Source organism: Falco punctatus (assembly GCF_963210335.1).
Source record: "Falco punctatus genome assembly, chromosome: 3".
NCBI classification, from domain to species: Eukaryota; Metazoa; Chordata; class Aves; order Falconiformes; family Falconidae; genus Falco; species Falco punctatus.
The window spans coordinates 41766323-41784103 of NC_137582.1; the positions used below are offsets into that span (position 1 = coordinate 41766323).

General features: G+C 40.6%; 1 protein-coding gene across 9 annotated transcripts in view; it reads left to right on the forward strand.

Annotated features, from left to right (window-relative positions):
• Window positions 1-17192, forward strand: part of NCOA2 (nuclear receptor coactivator 2) — a 198352-nt gene extending 181160 nt beyond the window's left edge. For all 9 annotated transcript variants that reach the window (XM_080378652.1, XM_080378653.1, XM_080378651.1 and 6 more), the window contains 4 exons: window positions 838-1015; window positions 3187-3385; window positions 8972-9061; window positions 13397-17192. In XM_080378652.1, coding sequence (XP_080234778.1) covers window positions 838-1015; window positions 3187-3385; window positions 8972-9061; window positions 13397-13408 — 479 coding nt within the window. In that variant the 3' untranslated portion in view covers window positions 13409-17192. The remainder of the gene's footprint in view (window positions 1-837; window positions 1016-3186; window positions 3386-8971; window positions 9062-13396) is intronic.
• Window positions 17193-17781: the final 589 nt, after the last annotated feature.

The window sequence follows — 17781 nt, forward strand, 5'->3', positions numbered from 1 at the left end:
TTTCCCTTCGTGTATTTGTAATTGCTTTATGAAAATGAAGAGACATTATGTTACTCGCATTTTATGATATAGAGGAAGTATAGAGAAGCTAAGTCACACAGACAGTGAATGTAAGAATAGATTTCATATCACCTGATTCTTACCCCAGCATTAAGGGTGGCTTGTTTTTGTTATGCTGTTTGTGATGAACTTAAACAAGACCGAAGTGACTTGGATTAAAACAAAATTTCTGCACACAATTGACATTTTACAGCTTAAATTAGGTTTTCTTTGTCTCTAGATATTTTTTCTATTTTTCATTAAATGCTTGCACAAAGTAGCATTGAGTGTTTTTGCAGGGACACAGAAATAGAGGTGCTAAGGTTCTAGTAACTTTAGAAGAAACTGAAAATTATTGCCTAAATGTTAAAAGGTGGTGCCATGCAGTAAATGGGTCGTGCATAACTTTCACCAAAAGGGATTTGAAGCAATATGTTTTCTTTGTTGTTTTGAATGCAGGGTTGGTTTGTGGGTGCTTGTTGGGGTTTTGTTGGGGTTTTTTGGGGGGGTGGGGGTGGGGAAATCACTTAGCAGTGTTTTTCTTTTGGTCTATAGAGTGGAAAAACCACTTGTATGATTAGGACACACAGGTAGCCAGCATACTTAGGCAAATATTTTTTTTAAGGTTATAGGTATCGTATCAGTTGATGATGTCTTGCTCTTGACCTAGATATCCCACATTAAGAGTCAAGGTTATAGGTTCCTGATGACATAAGTATTGACTGTGTAAAGACATACCAGCAGGTATAAGCTCTCAGCTTAACTTTAAGTGGCTACATTTCTCATTTTCTTCTTCAGGTATTAGTCAGCAGCCCGATCCAGGCTTCACAGGGGCCACCACTCCTCAGAGTCCACTGATGTCCCCAAGACTGGCTCATACTCAGAGCCCCATGATTCAGCAGTCTCAGGCTAATCCTGCCTATCAGTCCTCTACGGAGATGAATGGGTGGGCACAAGGGAATATGGCTGGAAACAGGTAAATCCAGAACAAAACCAAAATGAACACACAGAGTAATGGGGTCATTTATGGTCTGCACTTATTTATGGGGTTGTTGTATGTAATTTTTTGCTTGTTTGTTTGTTAACTATCTATCCTAAAAGAGATTTCTTTTCAACTTGGCTTGACGAGTTGGTTTAAATTCTGTCTTCAGACAAAGCAAAGTGAGTGCATAGCTGAAAGACCTGCATCCACACAATGCACTGCTTTGTCTGTCCTAGCTGATAAAACACCGTGTGTCCTTCAGAAGCACCTCTGCTGCACAGTGAACTCCAGCCCCTAATGTTTGTGTGGATGCATTTCTTCTGCGTACAGTTTTCATGTCGCGCTCCCACACTGCTTTCCACATGGCTGGATCAGCTGAGCCGGAGCCTAAGCATTCCATACCGCTCTGGAATTGCGGTGACTGAATATCACCTCCCACTTTAGATGCTGGAGCGCAACCAGGTTCAATCTGTTAGCGCTGGCACATACTGGAGGTCAGCATAAACTGTCATTCTCTGAGGGCATTGTAGCATGCCTCATGCATGCAGTCACCTTTTCGGCTGAGGCCCATGCCCCAGTTGGTATAGCTCTAATACTCGTTCTGTCCACGTTGAGTGGGTTGGGTGTTGAATGCTGTCAGTAGGCAGCGGTGAGCTTATGGATGGCAATGGTCTGTGCTTTTCAGTGGAAGACAGGAGGAACTATCAGGTTGGTGTACAGCCTGTATCGCTTGACAGTGGGGTGTGCACAGTTGTCTCTAGCACACCGCTTTTGTCATCCTGAAGTTGTCAGGCTGCTCTTACTATCCCAGCCCAGCAACAAATCTTTTTCCTGCTAGTTGACAAAGATTTAATAAACCCAAGACACCAGTATTTCAGTGATGAGGCCGATCAAAGTAAAGTTTCCCTTAAAGCAACCGATTTATCTCTTATGCACATCCTTGTCCGTGCCTCTTCCTCACGGTCTTCCTGAAGCATCAGCAGGAGGCATAGCTACTGCTGTCGTGGCTTCTGCTGAAACGGCAGCAGGGGTAGCTCGATAAGACTAATGGTTGGCTTGCTAAACTGCAGCTCTACAGTGGAGACGTGTCAAATGTGTTTACACAAGCCACTGAGTATTCACAATGATCTGTAGTGTACTGTTTCAGCCATCCAGATAACAACTTAAAAATGGGGTTAGGTGGCCTGAAAAGACATGGAATTGGAAGGAAGAGAATGGTGGTATTTTTTGAGTTTGGTCCTGTGCCCAGAATGCCATTGCACTCCACCAAGTCTCACAGTACACAGCAATAGCCTAATGGAGTGCCCAAGTGCAAGGCTGAGCGTTAACCCTGAAAGATTTCCTCAGCTGTGGGAGCAGTGCTTCACAGGAAAGTAAAAGTCAGCCATTGATACGAAGGTGGTTACTGCATGCCATGCGACACACAGCAGCCCTTCCACAGTATTTCAGTCTAATGCAGTTCCTTTATGACTTCTGACATAATGAGAAGCATCCAGAAAGCACCTGCTTTGGATAAAACCTAGGATGAGCGCTTCCACAGTTCCTTAAGTTGTTCTGAAATGGCCTTAAAGGAACATAGAGGGTAATTATCTTAGACTTTATGTCGTTTCTTGCAGTGCCACATTTTCAAAACCTGATGCTAAGATTTAGTAAATGGATTTTTGCACAATTGCATGTCTATATTTGTGAGCCCACTTGCCATAATTGTATGTGCAGATCTGATATTCATGTGTGCAAATAGCCTCTTCTGCAAAAAGAAAGCTTATTAGGCCAGATCCAATTTCAGCTCCAGTCCTGTGTTGTACTAACACTGGAAGGAGAAAAAGGCTTTTTCCTTTCCCTCCAAAATTTGCTTTCCCAAACATATTTAAAGCAAACACAACCCGTTTAGTTGCCTAATCGGCTGCTACTGCACATGCATAACAGATTTGTACTCTGCCATAGTTTCACACGCAAAGGCATGCATTTTTGTGCACAGACATGGGACCTTAAATTTTGAAAATCTATTCCTTAGACACTAATGTAGCTGAAAGCTGTAGTTTTCCCTTTGAAGCTGGAATAAATGACAGTATATACAAATTCTAGCTTAAGATATATTAAAAAGCAAGTAGTTTCTTAGTGGCTTCAGCGTTCTGACACATTGCTTTTTCCATTCCTTGCTGTAGCATGTTTTCACAACAGTCCCCACCACATTTTGGGCAGCAAGCAAGCACCAGCATGTACAACAATAACATGAACATCAGTGTATCCATGGCAACCAACACAAGTGGTATGAACAACATGAACCAGATGACAGGGCAGATCAGCATGACCTCAGCGACCTCTGTGCCTACATCAGGGTTGTCCTCCATGGGTCCTGAGCAGGTGAGAATTTAAGGACATGAGATGACAGCTAGAGGATTTGCTTTGACTTTCAGTCATTTTTTCAGGTCGGCTGCGTTGGGCTGTAACTGCTGTAAGCCGTTAGAGTTTTCTACTAGTTTTCTTGAGAAATTATGATGTTAAAAAGGCTTTGGTTTTAGCTCTGCACTCAGATAACCAGGTGACTGATGAAGTAGAGAGCACTTTTTGTATCTAAATTTCCCATTTTGACCTAGCACTGCTGTAGGTAGCACATGTAGTTGCTGCTGGACTTCTATGGAAAGTGTGTGCTGATCTAGCTCCTGTGGTCAGTAGGTAAGTTTCTGTAGCGCAGTTGCAGGTCACCAGTTTCTCAGCAGTGGAGGCTAGGACTGAATGGCAGGCAGCCGTTTCCTGGAGATAAGAGTGAAAGATGTTGGTGCGGGCAGTGTGTGGAAGATGCTTCTACTGCCTCTGTGTTGTACTACCTGACAATAGGCAGTCAACTCCAAGAACTATCAATCTGGCACCTTCACGAGCGCAGAACCCACACTTTTTGTAATGCGATGCGTATAAAACAGGTTGCTGAATAAGTAGGTAAGTAACCTGTTCTTTTCTGCTGAGAGGATGTTTACACACTTGATTTTATTTGAGACTGCTACTTGTGGTATCTGAAATAAGGAAAATAACATTTCCATTTGTCAACCTGCAGTTAAACTCACATAACACATTAATAAGTATTTGACAAACAAGTCCTCCTAATTAAGAGGTTCATATGTTTGTTTCAGAGCTGAACTCCCATTTGTTCAAAACAGAGGCTTGAAATTTTGGATTTTTCATAGAAATACTGGCAGGAAAGTACCTGTTGTGTCTTCAGGCAGCATCTCCTGCTATGGTGGACAATACCGTAAACTTTTTTTCTGAGACCATAACATTTCAGTTTAAAGCTGGTTATATTAGTGGCTTGTTGATGTGTGTTCTTTTTCCAGCCTGAATTTGATAACGGAGTATTTACTTTTCCAATACTGTCCTTTAGCTTAAATAGATCTTTTGCCATCTTGTATTTTAGAAAAAGCCTTTCTGTCAACATGATTTTTTTGTTGTTTTGAGATTGTTGGATTGTTTTGTTTGGGGTTTCTTGGGTTTTTTCCTCTTAAGTTAAAACAAGCCACAGTGTTTCAGTCTCTTCTTGTAGGTTTTAAATTCCCTTTCCTTTTCTGCACCTGTTCCAGTTTGAATCAGTATTTCCTAAGCACCAGAGCCATGTGCATAACACTAGTTCTTCCCCATTTCTCTTGGAATACTCTGACAGATATAGCCCCAGATCACATTTGTCTTCCACAGCTGCCACATACTGGTGACCTGAAGTAATTTTGATACTCCCAAATCTGTCACCTTCTCTGATATTCCCAGTTGCTAAGCCCAATTATAGCAGACTTTACTATTATTATTAGTTCCCAAGTGCATACTGTTGCACACGTTTAGTGTAGTAAAGCAATAGTAAAACCGAAAAAGAAAAAGAGTGGGGATTTGAAGGTGACAGCTCAGTGTGATTTCTCAGCATGCCCATGCTACGTAATTTTCCCCAGGAACCTGAACTGAGAAGTATGCATTGTAGAAAGAGATCTGGTTTTATTTCAAAGATTGCCATGCAGACTACTGTTAACACTGGCACAGTTGTTGCACTGCTTTTCCTTCCTGTTAGACTACAAGATCTTGTTTCAAGATAGCATTTATCTAACTTCCAGTAAGTTGAATAGGCTGAGGTTCTTTATCCATCTCAACATTTGTTTTTCAAGCCCATCAGTCCTTTTTGTGGATCTACTTTAAACTCCATTGTGGCAATCTCCTCCTAGAAGTACGAACAGAGTAACTGGACACGGTGATTTAACAGTGACTGCACCAAAGCTCTGTAGTCAAGTTCATCTTGTAATTTCTTTTTCAATCAATGAGTTGCTTTGGCTCTGTTGGTGACAATATCACACTGGAGAGCACGTACTGAAACCCTTACAATGATCCCCAGATCCTCCTCAGCACATTCTACATAGATGAAACCTGCATTCTTTGTTCCCAAATATATTGCCTCCCTTTTGTCTACATCAAATTGCATTTCTTAGACAGAGTCAGTTTAATAATAAAGTGCTGTGGCATATTCAGTAACAGTAAACTGTTTTCCTCCTGATTTACTACCCCAGCACTGTGTCATCTGCAAACTCTGCAAGCAAATGTTTTATGCTTCATCTAGGTCAGAGGTGGCCAACTGACAGCTGAGGGGCCATTTCTGGGCCACAAGACAGTACTTTTTAGTCCTCAGGAATGTTTTCTGTGCTGCTTCACATTTTCTTTTCTGAGAAACATGAATAAATAAAAATGTATATTTGAATACTAAAATTGATACTTTTTTTCTGTTTTCAGGGCACAGTGTTTTGCAATTTGGCATCTTTATTTAGCAATTGACCTAGGCTGTGCTGAACTTTTTCTTGTAACTGGTAGTTTTCAAAATTACTATGTTTTCTTTAATTCTGCTGACTGTTGCCATTTCATTCATTCTTTTGGGGTTTCTTACACTGTCACCAACACTTTTACTTACTTATTCAATGCCATGTTTTTTTCCATAATACATAATTTTAACTTCACATGCTCATCTCTTTCTAATCACAGTGAATAACAGTGGTTATGCCACAAATGCACTCCAGCTTTCGAAAAAAAACTTACCACTTCACATGTTATTGGACAGTTTTGGAAATAACATGTATTTTGTGTTAGTAAAAAGCTGTGCGTGGGTGGGGAAAAAAAAAAAAAGCTGTTAGGTGATAAAAAAGCTGTTACCTGGTGAGAAGCACAGGTGTATTACCTTTGGTACCAAACAGGTTGGTTTGGCTGTCTCCTGTCTCTTTGTGGCATATCATACATTGTGGCTGTATCATACAGTATACCCAGAGCTCAGAAATACTGAGTTTGATGTTTGTCTGCTCAAACTCATGTATCTTCAACTTCTCTTGTTTACTACGTAGGCCACCAGCATCACCAAGCAAAAAACTAAGATTATGCCCAAATGGGCTAGAGATTTTTTATGTACTTGAGGGATTAAACGTTGTCTCGTTACCATCTTCTCCCTTATAATTACATTAAAGCTTTTCAGGCTGCTCTTACTAGTGTGTCTTCTTGGAGGCTGCTACCAGGGATGCTGAAATGCTAGCTGTCAGGTCTGTGGGTTCCTGGTGTCATACCATTCACAAAACTTACTGTGTCCTTGTCCTCATCTTGTTTGCCCAATGGACTGTTGCCATGTTTTTGCCTGTTAACTTATTTTGCATCATGGATCCATGTTATTGACTGAGCTATCGGAGACGCAATTTGAAACCTATGGAGGAGAAGAGGCTTTTCAGTATATGAAATAAACCCTGTCTAGATGTCCTCTCAGAGTAGATGTTTATTAATCTGCACAGAGCAGTACTCCCCAGGCCAAAACCATCATGGCATGTACAGTTATCTTGAAACAGCATTTTGATTTTATTCAGCATACTGGATAAAGAAGCTCCGGAGTGGTAGGAAACTTTTCTTATTAGACACCTTGTTTGTAATTCTGCTTTATTAGCAGGAGCTGTATTAACGTGCTTCATTGCAAAGGAGTTGTAAAGCATCTTCTGTCTTGTTTTAGTCAGATTTTGTGTCTGATAACACCACTTGACCTGTCTTCAGAAAATTATAAAAACCTTTCCATTTCTTTGTCCTTCTCCATAATTTTCTGATTGAATTGTTACTGCAGTCAGAAAAGTTAAAGTGTGAATGTGGGGTGCTTTGTTTCAAGTACTGCTGAAGCAAATGTATTCCTATAGCAAAATTGTAGACCTTTTTTGTATCTGATACCATGCCAATCGGGGTTCTTGCATCATCACTGGCAACGAGATTCTGTGATAGGAACTTCACTGATGCTTTTGCTGCTTTTATGGCATGCAGCCTGGAATCATCTTCCTTTTCCATATATGTTCTAACTGCCATGATGCAAATCATGCAGTAGCCTTTTTGTTCCAAAACTGCTGTTGATGCACTATACAATTTTTTTATTTCTGCTTTTTTTTTCCTTCCTCTGTCTACTAAACAAACAGAAAAAGCATTTGTGCCTATGCATTCTGATGAATATTGATCAATAATAACAGAAAACACTTTTCAAACGTGATTCTGTTGCCTAGTCAAATGCATGTAGATAAAGCTGCAAAGCTGCCTACTTTCTTTCTTTTCATACAAAATAGTGTGGCTTTCTTCCCTTCTGATTTAAATTTTCACATTCAGGGTTAGAAACCTGCCCATTTGTATTAAGAAGCAGAAAGCATCGCTAGGAGGCTTGCAGTACTTAATCAATTTATTCAGAGTTGAAATTCCTATGGCAAAAATATTACCATGTTTTAGCCTTTCCTGTTGAACTGCAGTCTCGTCTCTGGCAGCGTTTGAAACCACCTCTTTAGGTGGTGGCGTGTGAGTGCGTTTAGCTTTGTGACATTTTGCAAAGTCGGTGAATAGCAACAGAAATGACTCAGGATGACCTGAAATGAGAAGTCTTTGGTGTGGTACATTCCAGAGAGTCTTCCCTGCCTTGCTGCAGTAGGTTGCTGTAGATGAGGTGAGGTAGTGCAGTGGCAGAATCTCCTCTCCTTGGCACCACAAGTCCCTTAAAGGACAGGTGACACAGAAAACATCTTTTTCCTTACAGCAAATCTGGAGGGGCATATTTTCACCATATGGTGACATCTATCAGACATCTAGTCTGAGGGAAGTAACAGAGAGAACAGAGTCAACAAAGATTCCCTAGGGAGAGGTTTCTTTACCTGTAAAAAATCTAAGGAAAGCTGGATTTTCTTGTATTTCAGAACCTTGCTGAATGACTGTGTTCTGTATTTTATACCACTTCCTCACAGTGAGATTTATCCTTTGATTAAGAAAGCAAGGCTGTAGATTTGGCAAACCATTCTTTCCACATAACTAAGCATGACAGACCTTTTGGTTGTGCATAAGTACACAGCTTCATTACTTTTCCATGGCTGTGTTCAGAAAATTGTCGAGACCATCCCTTTAGGAAAGCATGCCGCTGCACGTTCCCTTATTTAATACTATCTTTCTCCCATTGCTTACCAGCAGAAAAGTGAGTGTTGTGAAAACCAAGTCAATAGTTGGTATAATTCAGCCTGGCTGTTACCTCATCAGGCTCTGAAAAAATAGCATGGTGGTTTGCAAATAGAAAAGCTGCGTGTTACTGAGGCTGGGAAAGTAGTTAACACGTTTCTGCTTTCAGGTCTTTCGTAGCAGGTATGTCCTCTTCAGATAATACTGACCTAATTTATGGAGCCTGCTTTGTAAAATATTCAACAAGGGTCATAGTATCAGGAATGAAATCTTTCTTGTTGGCTGTGAAGCAGAATAACATGAGTCAAACACATGCTGCGCCAGAAGGGTGCTCGGCTATGGAGTCACTTCCCTGACCGCAACCTTATCTCTGAAGTGCTTGTTGGTATGTGCAGGCAGCACAGTGGTTTATAATGCTTCTTTTTAATCCCCAGCCTTCTTCCCAACATATTTTTTAATTCATTCTCCTTAATGTCTTGTTACCAATAGGTTAATGATCCTGCTATGAGGGGAGGCAATCTTTTTCCAAACCAGCTGCCTGGAATGGATATGATTAAGCAGGATGGAGATGCAACGCGGGTAAGAAATGGCAAACGCAGGCATACAGAGGCAACGGAACCGTGAATATACTGTGGTCTGGAATGGATATGGTATCTTTTTACTTACAAAGTAACAAGTAGCCCGGGTAATAGGGAATTGAGTTTTCACCACTGATTTTTGTAATGCCACGTTTTGTGACATTAAGTTCCTTGTTCAGATCCCACTAGCATTTCTGAAGTGAATAATACAGAACACGTTTACATTAACAGAATACATTATTGAATTAACAAACAGTCGCGTTCAGCAGACTTAACGTGCAGTTGTATTTGCTCTTTACAGCGCAATTACATGACTACACGCTTAACCCACTTCATGTTTCATCCTGCCTAAAAGTTTTTCCATTTTTCATTGTGTTACACTTAGGGTGAAAATCTCATTAATTATTTACTTTATTACTTTCCGTGCAGCGCTGCTGCTGAGAAGGGTGGCTGGCACAACTGAACTGATCTTCGCACAAATTTCTGACTGACAGGGTAATTAGCGGTTGCTTAGGTCAAAACCGATTTGTATTCCAGGCTGTAACAGTACTGAAGGCAAGACATTGTGGAGTTCTTGGCGTGTGGCCAAGCAAACGAGGTGGTTTTGACGTCCCGTCCCGTCCCGTCCCCCCCCCCAATGGAAAGGGTTGTTGAGGTTTTTTAATGGAAATAATCTTAATTTCAGACCAGTTCACCACAGCAAACGCACCGTTCCCCGAGGCCTGCCGTGATCTGAGGCTCGAGCGCGGCACTTTCCCCGCGCGGGACCCCAGCCCCGCCCGCTCCCCCGCCCGCCCGGCTCTGCGCGCCTGGGGCGGGGCGGGGCGCGGCGCTGAGCTGCGCGCGGGAAGCGCCACCTAGCGGCTGCCGCCGCCCCTCCGCAGCCCCGCTCGGCAGGCTGGCGCGGGAAAGCTTTAAATTGCCCGTGTCCCGCGCTCCGCGCCGTAATCCAAACAGGCAGGTCTCGCCCCTTACTCCCGCAGGAGTCCTTGTGTAACCTCCTTCAGGCCCGTCTCCTGCACCGTGGTTTCCCGCCATCTCCTTGTATGCGGTGTCAAAACCAGAAAGGTGGAATTAAATAAAATTTTCCTCTGACGCTGCATCTTATAGCAAAAACTGAAGTTTTGTATTATTAAATGTGAGTAGTAAGGGGAATTCAGAAAACGTGACTGCAAAGGTGTCAGGATTAGTGAAAATTAAGAATGTGGAAGTACTGAGGAAGGAGTAGCCCGTACATACGTATATTTTATTATACCCTTTTTTTTTTTTTTTGCATGCATAGGCACTTAAAACTTCCTGGGGGCCAGGTCTCTGCAGACCATCCTGGTTCGTATGGAAATATGGGTGCCAGCCTGCCGGGAGTGGGGGAGCTGTGCTGGGGCTCTTCTGCCACCATTCCATGGCCACTTGTAGGGTTAACGGAGCAGCCTGTTCTGCTTCAGCAGAAGCTATCACATACCCAGACCTGACCTTCTGACTGGTGTTCCCTCACGCCTTATGTTTTTCCCTCACCCCTTACATTTTCGCTGCTAAGAGAAGCCAAGGCTGTCAAGAGAACAAAATGCCAGGTACCACTGAGGGAGGAGAGGGAGTAAGGATGGTGAGGGGGAAGCAGACTAAAGAAAAGGAGGAGGTAGGTTTTAAGGAATGGTTGGAGAGAAAAGGAAAGGAGTGGGTGTGACAGAAAAGGGTAGGAGAGGGTGGAGAGAAGTCAGGGAAGAGGGTACAAGTGGAGGAAACAAGCGGCAGGGCTTTGACAGAGCCTGTGGGGTCTAAAGTTAAAATAATGGAGCTGGTGCCATGACACTGAGACTGGTGGTGGCCATGCCTGAGAGCGGTTTTGGCTCACCTGGAGAAAAGTAACTTCTTACAGCCTCTTGAATTATTTCGGTAGGGTACGTCAGACAGCACTCTGTGATTTTACTTTTATTCTATTAATGCATCTCTGACTGTCAAGGAAAATCTAGATGGTTTATATGCACTGTAAATACCTTTTACTGAACTTTGGACTGTGATAGAGGTTCAGTAACTACTAAGTTCATGCGCCTGTGCAATAAGCTACCCCTGCATAACTTTTTTTTAAAGCTCAAGCTGTGTGATTAGAAAGCTAAGGATGGAATTGATGTTGTGGCTTTAACATATGAAAGCTGAGAAGTTCATCTGACAAATAAGAAACTCCTCTGACAAATCCAAGGTTTTCTTCAGTGTTTCACAAAGTTGATGTCAATAACTATCATTTAAAAGGATCGGTTCTGTTTAGAGTTGAGTAACCAGGAAATAACATGCTATTGCTGAAATCTGTACAGCTGTGGATGTCAGATCTCTACATTTACTGGTTTAATTTGTTTGCTTAATGCTGTTTCACATTATTTTAACACATTAAGGATGAAACTTCTACAGCTTAAGACTTGCAAGGATGATACTGATGTTTAACAGAGAAGCTGTTTCTAAAGTAACTAGAGGACAGAGAAATTTCTGCCTCTTTCAAGGCACAAAGTATCCTTCATTTGCAGAGCTGAAAATAGTTGCAGCTGGAACAGTTTAATATACTATTTTGCCATTATTGGAGGAGATGTGTATTAACTAATTTCATACAGTAAAAGAAAACTTTGAACCTGCCTCATAAAGTAAATGTCTGAAGAATACTGTTGTAGCTGAGGTTTTTGAGGGGGCGGGCATCCAGTTTAACTTTAAAACAGCATAGCAGTAATCTTATAGTCAATGATCTTTGGACTTCCCAAATTACTTCTGTACTCTGAAGTTGTGTACATCAGCCGTGGAAGTTATTCTGAGCAATTTTTCTCACATTCACTAGCAGCCTGGAAATAATAATTTGACATAGTTATTTAAAGCCCTTGGTTATATGTAAATAAAAAGGGGTGGGGGAGTGTTTTTTCTGGAGGTACACTTGTGCCTTCTTTGTCTTGCTCACTCCTTTATATATTTTATCACCCTATGACTCAAATCTTTCTTAAATTATTAAAAAAAACTTCTCCAGTACATTATTATTATTTTTAAGTCACTGGTATAGTGGGAGCATTTATTCAGCATCTCTGTAGAGATACTGTTTGCTAAATGTCTACTCTGAAAATAAGGACTTTTGCTTCTGTTCTGCACTTCATGATCAAAAGCACTAACACATTCCCCAAACTGCCTCTCAACGTGTTAGGAAGAGGAGCCAACATTTAGCTTGTCCATATTAGTCAGGGCATGAGGGATGTGCGTGTGGTGTCTCTGTGCTGTGACAAAGCGACAAAGAGCAGGAGCAGGACTCGCTGTGTGGGCCTCCAGACTGTGCTTGTGGCTGTTCACCCTCAAAGAGCTCCAACTCTGGGCCAAGAATAGCGAATGTACAAAACGTAGGACCTTGCTCTCCCACATTGCAGGATGGTACCTGACACCGACTTCCTTTGTCCATAAAGATACATTTCTAGGCCTCATGTGATTGCAGAGGGAAAGCATGGTGAAGTCCAAAGCATGGTGTAGACAGCTTCCAGACGGCGGCGGCAGGAGTCTGTGAGCAAAGAGCTGCTCTGCTGCTGGAGCCATGGGATTCGAGTGAAAAGCAACCCCAGGGGAGGAAAAAAATGGGTTTGGCTTTATTGGCTCTCTGACCTGACCGACCACAGTGCGCCATGGGAGCACGAGTTTGCAAGGGGAGGAAAGCAGAGAGGCACAGATTGCAGTCAGTGGAAGGGACAGTCTTAAAACAACTGTGAAAACCACATCCTGAGGGGTTTTTAAATAGAAAGTACAAGATAATCCACTCAGCTGAAACCAGTTTCTACTCTGTTTGTGTAAAGACACTGCAAGGGTAGTAAGTATGATGTGAAGAACATCTCTAGGGATCAGTAGCTGAAACTTTTTTTTACTTCTTTATTCCCTTCTTTGTTACGATTCTTAGAGGGGAAAGTGAACCAAGCAGTTGTTTCCTTTGAGGGTGACGCTAACACAGCGAGATTTTGCACATACTCCCAAGAAGGAGACTTCTCTTAAACCATATTGCTGTGCCTTTAGCTGGAGTCTACAAGGGATAGATGGTCCTGAATTGTTATAATATCCATGATAATTGTAATGAATTAAGGACCTAAGAATGCAGTGAAATTAAACCTCCACTGATACTACTGGAGGTAAATCACAGGTCAGTTGTATCAGTGTACGCAAAAGAATAGGCTAGCTTTATAACTTCCAGTTATATTTCAGGTTGAAAGTAATCCACCAATGTATGGTTGACAGTGGATGCTGTGGTCCAGCTTCCCACTCTCATTGACCTATCCATCTTCACTGTCGTAGAAGGAAGAATTAATTGTTTTTCTCCCATTTCTCTTTTTTGCAGAAATATTGCTGACCCTGAGGGTGGTTTGGTTGCTTCTTCCTTCAGCTGACTGGGCTTACAGCCCCAAATCCTTACCGATTTGAAGAGCTGCGTCTGTTTGTCGTGACCCAGCTGAGCTGCCAGGCCAGGGGTGGCTGCCTGCTGCCGACAGGACTCAGCCCTGCCTTCCCGAGGGGAGCCGGGTGGTCGTTGCCGAAGAGCAGCCTCTTCTTTGACAGTCTGAAGCTAGCGTACAGACAGTTGCTCAGTCTGTTCACTGCATTCACCTTAGTGCAACTTAGATCTCTCCTGCGAAGTAAATGTTGACAGGCAATTTTCATAAACCATGTCAGATTGAATGTATTTAAATGTATGTATTTAAAGAAAAACAACCATGCTCTTGTTCTGTTTCTGTTTAGTTCTAGACCTTGGGGTTGGTTTTTTTTTTTTTTGCTTTGTTTTCCCTGGCTTACTCAGTCTGGTGCAAAGGATTCAGTTCTGTCTGAAAACTGGTGTTTTAGACTAAGGCCTGCATTTTGGGGCAGAGAGGAGGCATGGAGGAGGGTGTAGAAGCAACGTCTGGTACATATAGAGATCTTCAACGAGCACGTTCCACTGACAACAAGTCAGAGAAGACGAACCGATGCAGAAAACTATACAGACCAATTCTGAATGGGATTAAAGTTGTAAAACAGATGAAAAATACTCTGTGAGGGGGCTGTTTATAAGGGGCATTTTGGTTGGGTTTTGTGGTGGTGTTTATAATGCAAGTCATGAATCCAAAAATACGAGTTGGTTACATTCTTATTTAATTAAATTCCTAACAAACAGCAAATCCTGATTATTTTTTTTTTACCTGGCTCTCCTGACCTCTGTTATCTTCCTCTTTTTTTCTAATAGAATAAAAGAACAGGTTACTCCTTTATTTCCCTGGGTGTGTTTCCAGCAATCTGGACAGCCAGTTACTGGATGCTGAACAGCAAATGTTGATGGTAATGCATGTACTGATTATGGTAGTGGCAGAATTGGCACATAATATCAAAGAGCTCAAGATACCTGCTTTAAAGCATCATAATTTCTGGTTCCCATCCCCTTAGCTGGGAAAATAACAATTCTTGTAATACCTGTAGCAGATATCACTAGACTTCACCACTATCGTGTGTTTCTGATTATTTTAAAGCAGTGTGGACTACAAGGACGTTTTGTAAGGTACATAAAATCCAGTTTATATGTAAACAAGCAATAATTTAAGTTGAAAACCTAAGTGTTTTACTTGTATAATTTTTGTGAGATATACATGTTGTGAAGTTGATTCCAAATGAGGTACTTCAGTATTAAATTAGATATCTTCTTAGCCGTGTGTGTCTCCTGGAAAAGTGTTTTGTAAAGGATCACAATGCCTTGATTAGACCTAATTTGTAGGCTTGAGACTTCTCATTTTCTAAACCTTGTGATTCTGCTCATAATGTCATTTAACTAACCTATATTATATGCAGCCACTGTAGGAACCAATTCTTGATTTTTGTATGTTTATATCCTTTCGTAACAAATCTTAGAAAAACTGTTACTAAGCAGGCCACTGTTAGGGGGTTTGGGGTTTTTTCTTGCCCACTGTGGTTGGAATAATCTTTTACTAACCTGACATCAGTTTCTGAGGACTTGAAATATTAAGAAATTGATGGGTTTGACTTGTTTTCTTTCTGCTGACCCTTAATCCACAAACTTTCTAATGTGAATGAAATGTTTTGATGTCATGTAAAATGCAATGCATTTTATAATATCTCATCAGCCATGCCTTTTGGGAGTGAAAGGTTTATTCTGTCGCCTTTCAGTTTCTTCTGGTTTTCAGGTGGGAGTCCAAATAAAAGAGCAGCCGTTCTATATCAGGGCTGAGGAAAATAACGATAAAAGGTGGTTCAAAACGGGCTGTTTCTGTAGAAGGCTTTTGATGAAAGCCCAGAAAATGTGCACTTGTGTTTGCCCCTAAGGAGGGCAGTGCCACCGTTTTGGAGAAAGAACATTTTTCAGCTGTCACTGTTCTGTTACCAAAGTGAAACAGAATATTTAGTCAGCTGAGTCATCACTTCTACCTGCTGATGGGAAACCAAAGTAACTGTCAGCCCTGAGCTCCACAGCCTCATTACTACAACGACATTTGTGTTAAACTTGTATTATATATCTGACAAAAAATATAAGAAATGTATAAATTTGAAGGAATTAACTTCATGCACCGCAAAGTGTAAAATGAGTTTTAAAATAGTTTTGTTTCTGTTCCATTTGTTTTTCAGTTCTTAACTGTAACCGCTGCAGATTATTCTCTTTCACAGTGGACAAAATAGTTAAATTTGTCCTGTTTCACAACAGACCTGCAAACCCTTATCATCTGTAGTGATTATGATACTTCCTCATCCATTGCCATTTTGAAAGAAAGGAGATTGTACCTATCACTTTGGCTCTGTTTGGGTTCATCGTGACTTTAGTCGTCTTCTAACTAATGAAAGAGAAAAGTGAGTGAAGGAATCTTCTGATCATATTGATCACTATAGAAACAAATAAGCCAAATCAATTCCCTTCATTATCAGTATTTTTCATCCTGTATACAGTAAATTTGTTGGAGAAAGTACTTGGGGTTTGTTTAACAGAACAATTAATCAGTGTTCTACTTACATTACTAAATGTGAAAGGCGCATAATGTGAAAAATAAGCATATATATGGTCATACGACCTGTTTTAAGTGTTCATGTAATGTGGTAAGTTTAAAAAGTGAAGTGAGCTGTTTTGCTACAATGAATTAATTTGTATTCAATCTTTAAAATATCGTCCCACACCGGTATCCCTTTGGGCCTGTATTAATTAAAAGCAATGTTTTTGCAGTTTATACAATACATTTTTTAATCTTTGTTTAAAAGCAGAATTCATATGGGCTTAACAGATGAAATGGGTGGCACAGCTCCACTTGCAGAACCCAAAGATACACAATCAGTTTTGAAATGCAACTTAAGCCATTAATTGTTGGTGTGAATTTAAAAGTTTTCTAGTATTTGTATGGTAGTATGCTGCCTAAGAGCAAAAGCATTCTCTGCACAAAAGAAAATTTACTGTAGTGGCTTTGATTTTAATTAGAATTTTCTCCCTGGTGTTTCTTTGTAGACTAAAACAAAATCTTTTAAGTTTCTTACTACAGGTAAAAGCTATGTGCAAGAACCTCAAAATGCTAAAATCTAGCATAATGCCTTAGATCTGTTTTTAAGTCTTGTATATTCCTACATAGCTGTCTGATGTATTATATTTGTATAGTGAATTGTGTACAATTTTGGAATAAGTGCATCATCACTTAATCTTTATGTTGTTCAATAGAGATGATGGACACATTTCTTCAAGCATTTACTGTCATTTAATTTTTTCCCTTTATGTCATTTGTGGGTTTTATTTGTACAGTTCATCATGAAGTTGCATCTGAGATGTGTGTATATGAAAAGATTATACAAGGGTAAAATTAAGCAATATATAAACTATGGTTCTTCAGGAGAAAGCTTACAGTGTTTCAGGTTGTGATTTATTTTCAAAACGGAGTTGACTCTGAACATCACTTTGTTCACCTGCATTGATGTTTGTATTTCTAGTGTGAGCAGTTTATGCAAAGGTAGATATATTCAGAGAAATTTTAAATACATTTATGCAAGTTAATATTGCTTTGCTGATGCTATTTGCTTATTTGATGTTAAATAATGCTATTGTAAATAAAGAATTCTGTTGTTATTGCATCATTTAATAAATTTTAATGCCTTCGGGTTTTACATGGCTTCAGAGATTTCAACGTGTTTCTGTTGTGTCTTCATTTATTCTTAGAAGGGCATAAGATAGTAGAGGGTAGATGAATCGGCGGCTCTTAAAAAGATAGCAGGCTTTCTATGTGGAAGACATTTATGTATTCCAACTAGGTGTTACTTTCAAATCCTTTTACCTTTGTAACGCTATAGTAACAGAAAATGTTTATCAGGTGGCTTAATGTGAAAACAGTTCATTATGAGTACTTGTTTATATCACAGCCAGGATGAAAGGGGTGTCTTTCATGACAGTTTCAGCAGAGGCAGACCTCAAGTGGTGTGAAGTGGGACTGAGTAGAGTTAAGGGCTGGCTCTCCTTGCTATGCCAAAATGGTTAATTTAAGGCAGTCAGAAAAGTTTGACTGGTCAATTTAAAAAATAAAGAAAGAAAAGCAGCTGCAAGAGTGCTTGTTTATGAAGAGAAATCTTCTGTTCTCTTTGAGAGATGGAAGAGGGAGAAAAGCTATTTATATTAAAAATATGAGAAGCTGAAGTTGTTTTAAAGATGTTCCAATGTTAACCCTTCACCATTCCTACCAAAACAAGGCTTATCCTGCAGGTCTGTTGGCTTCAGCAAAA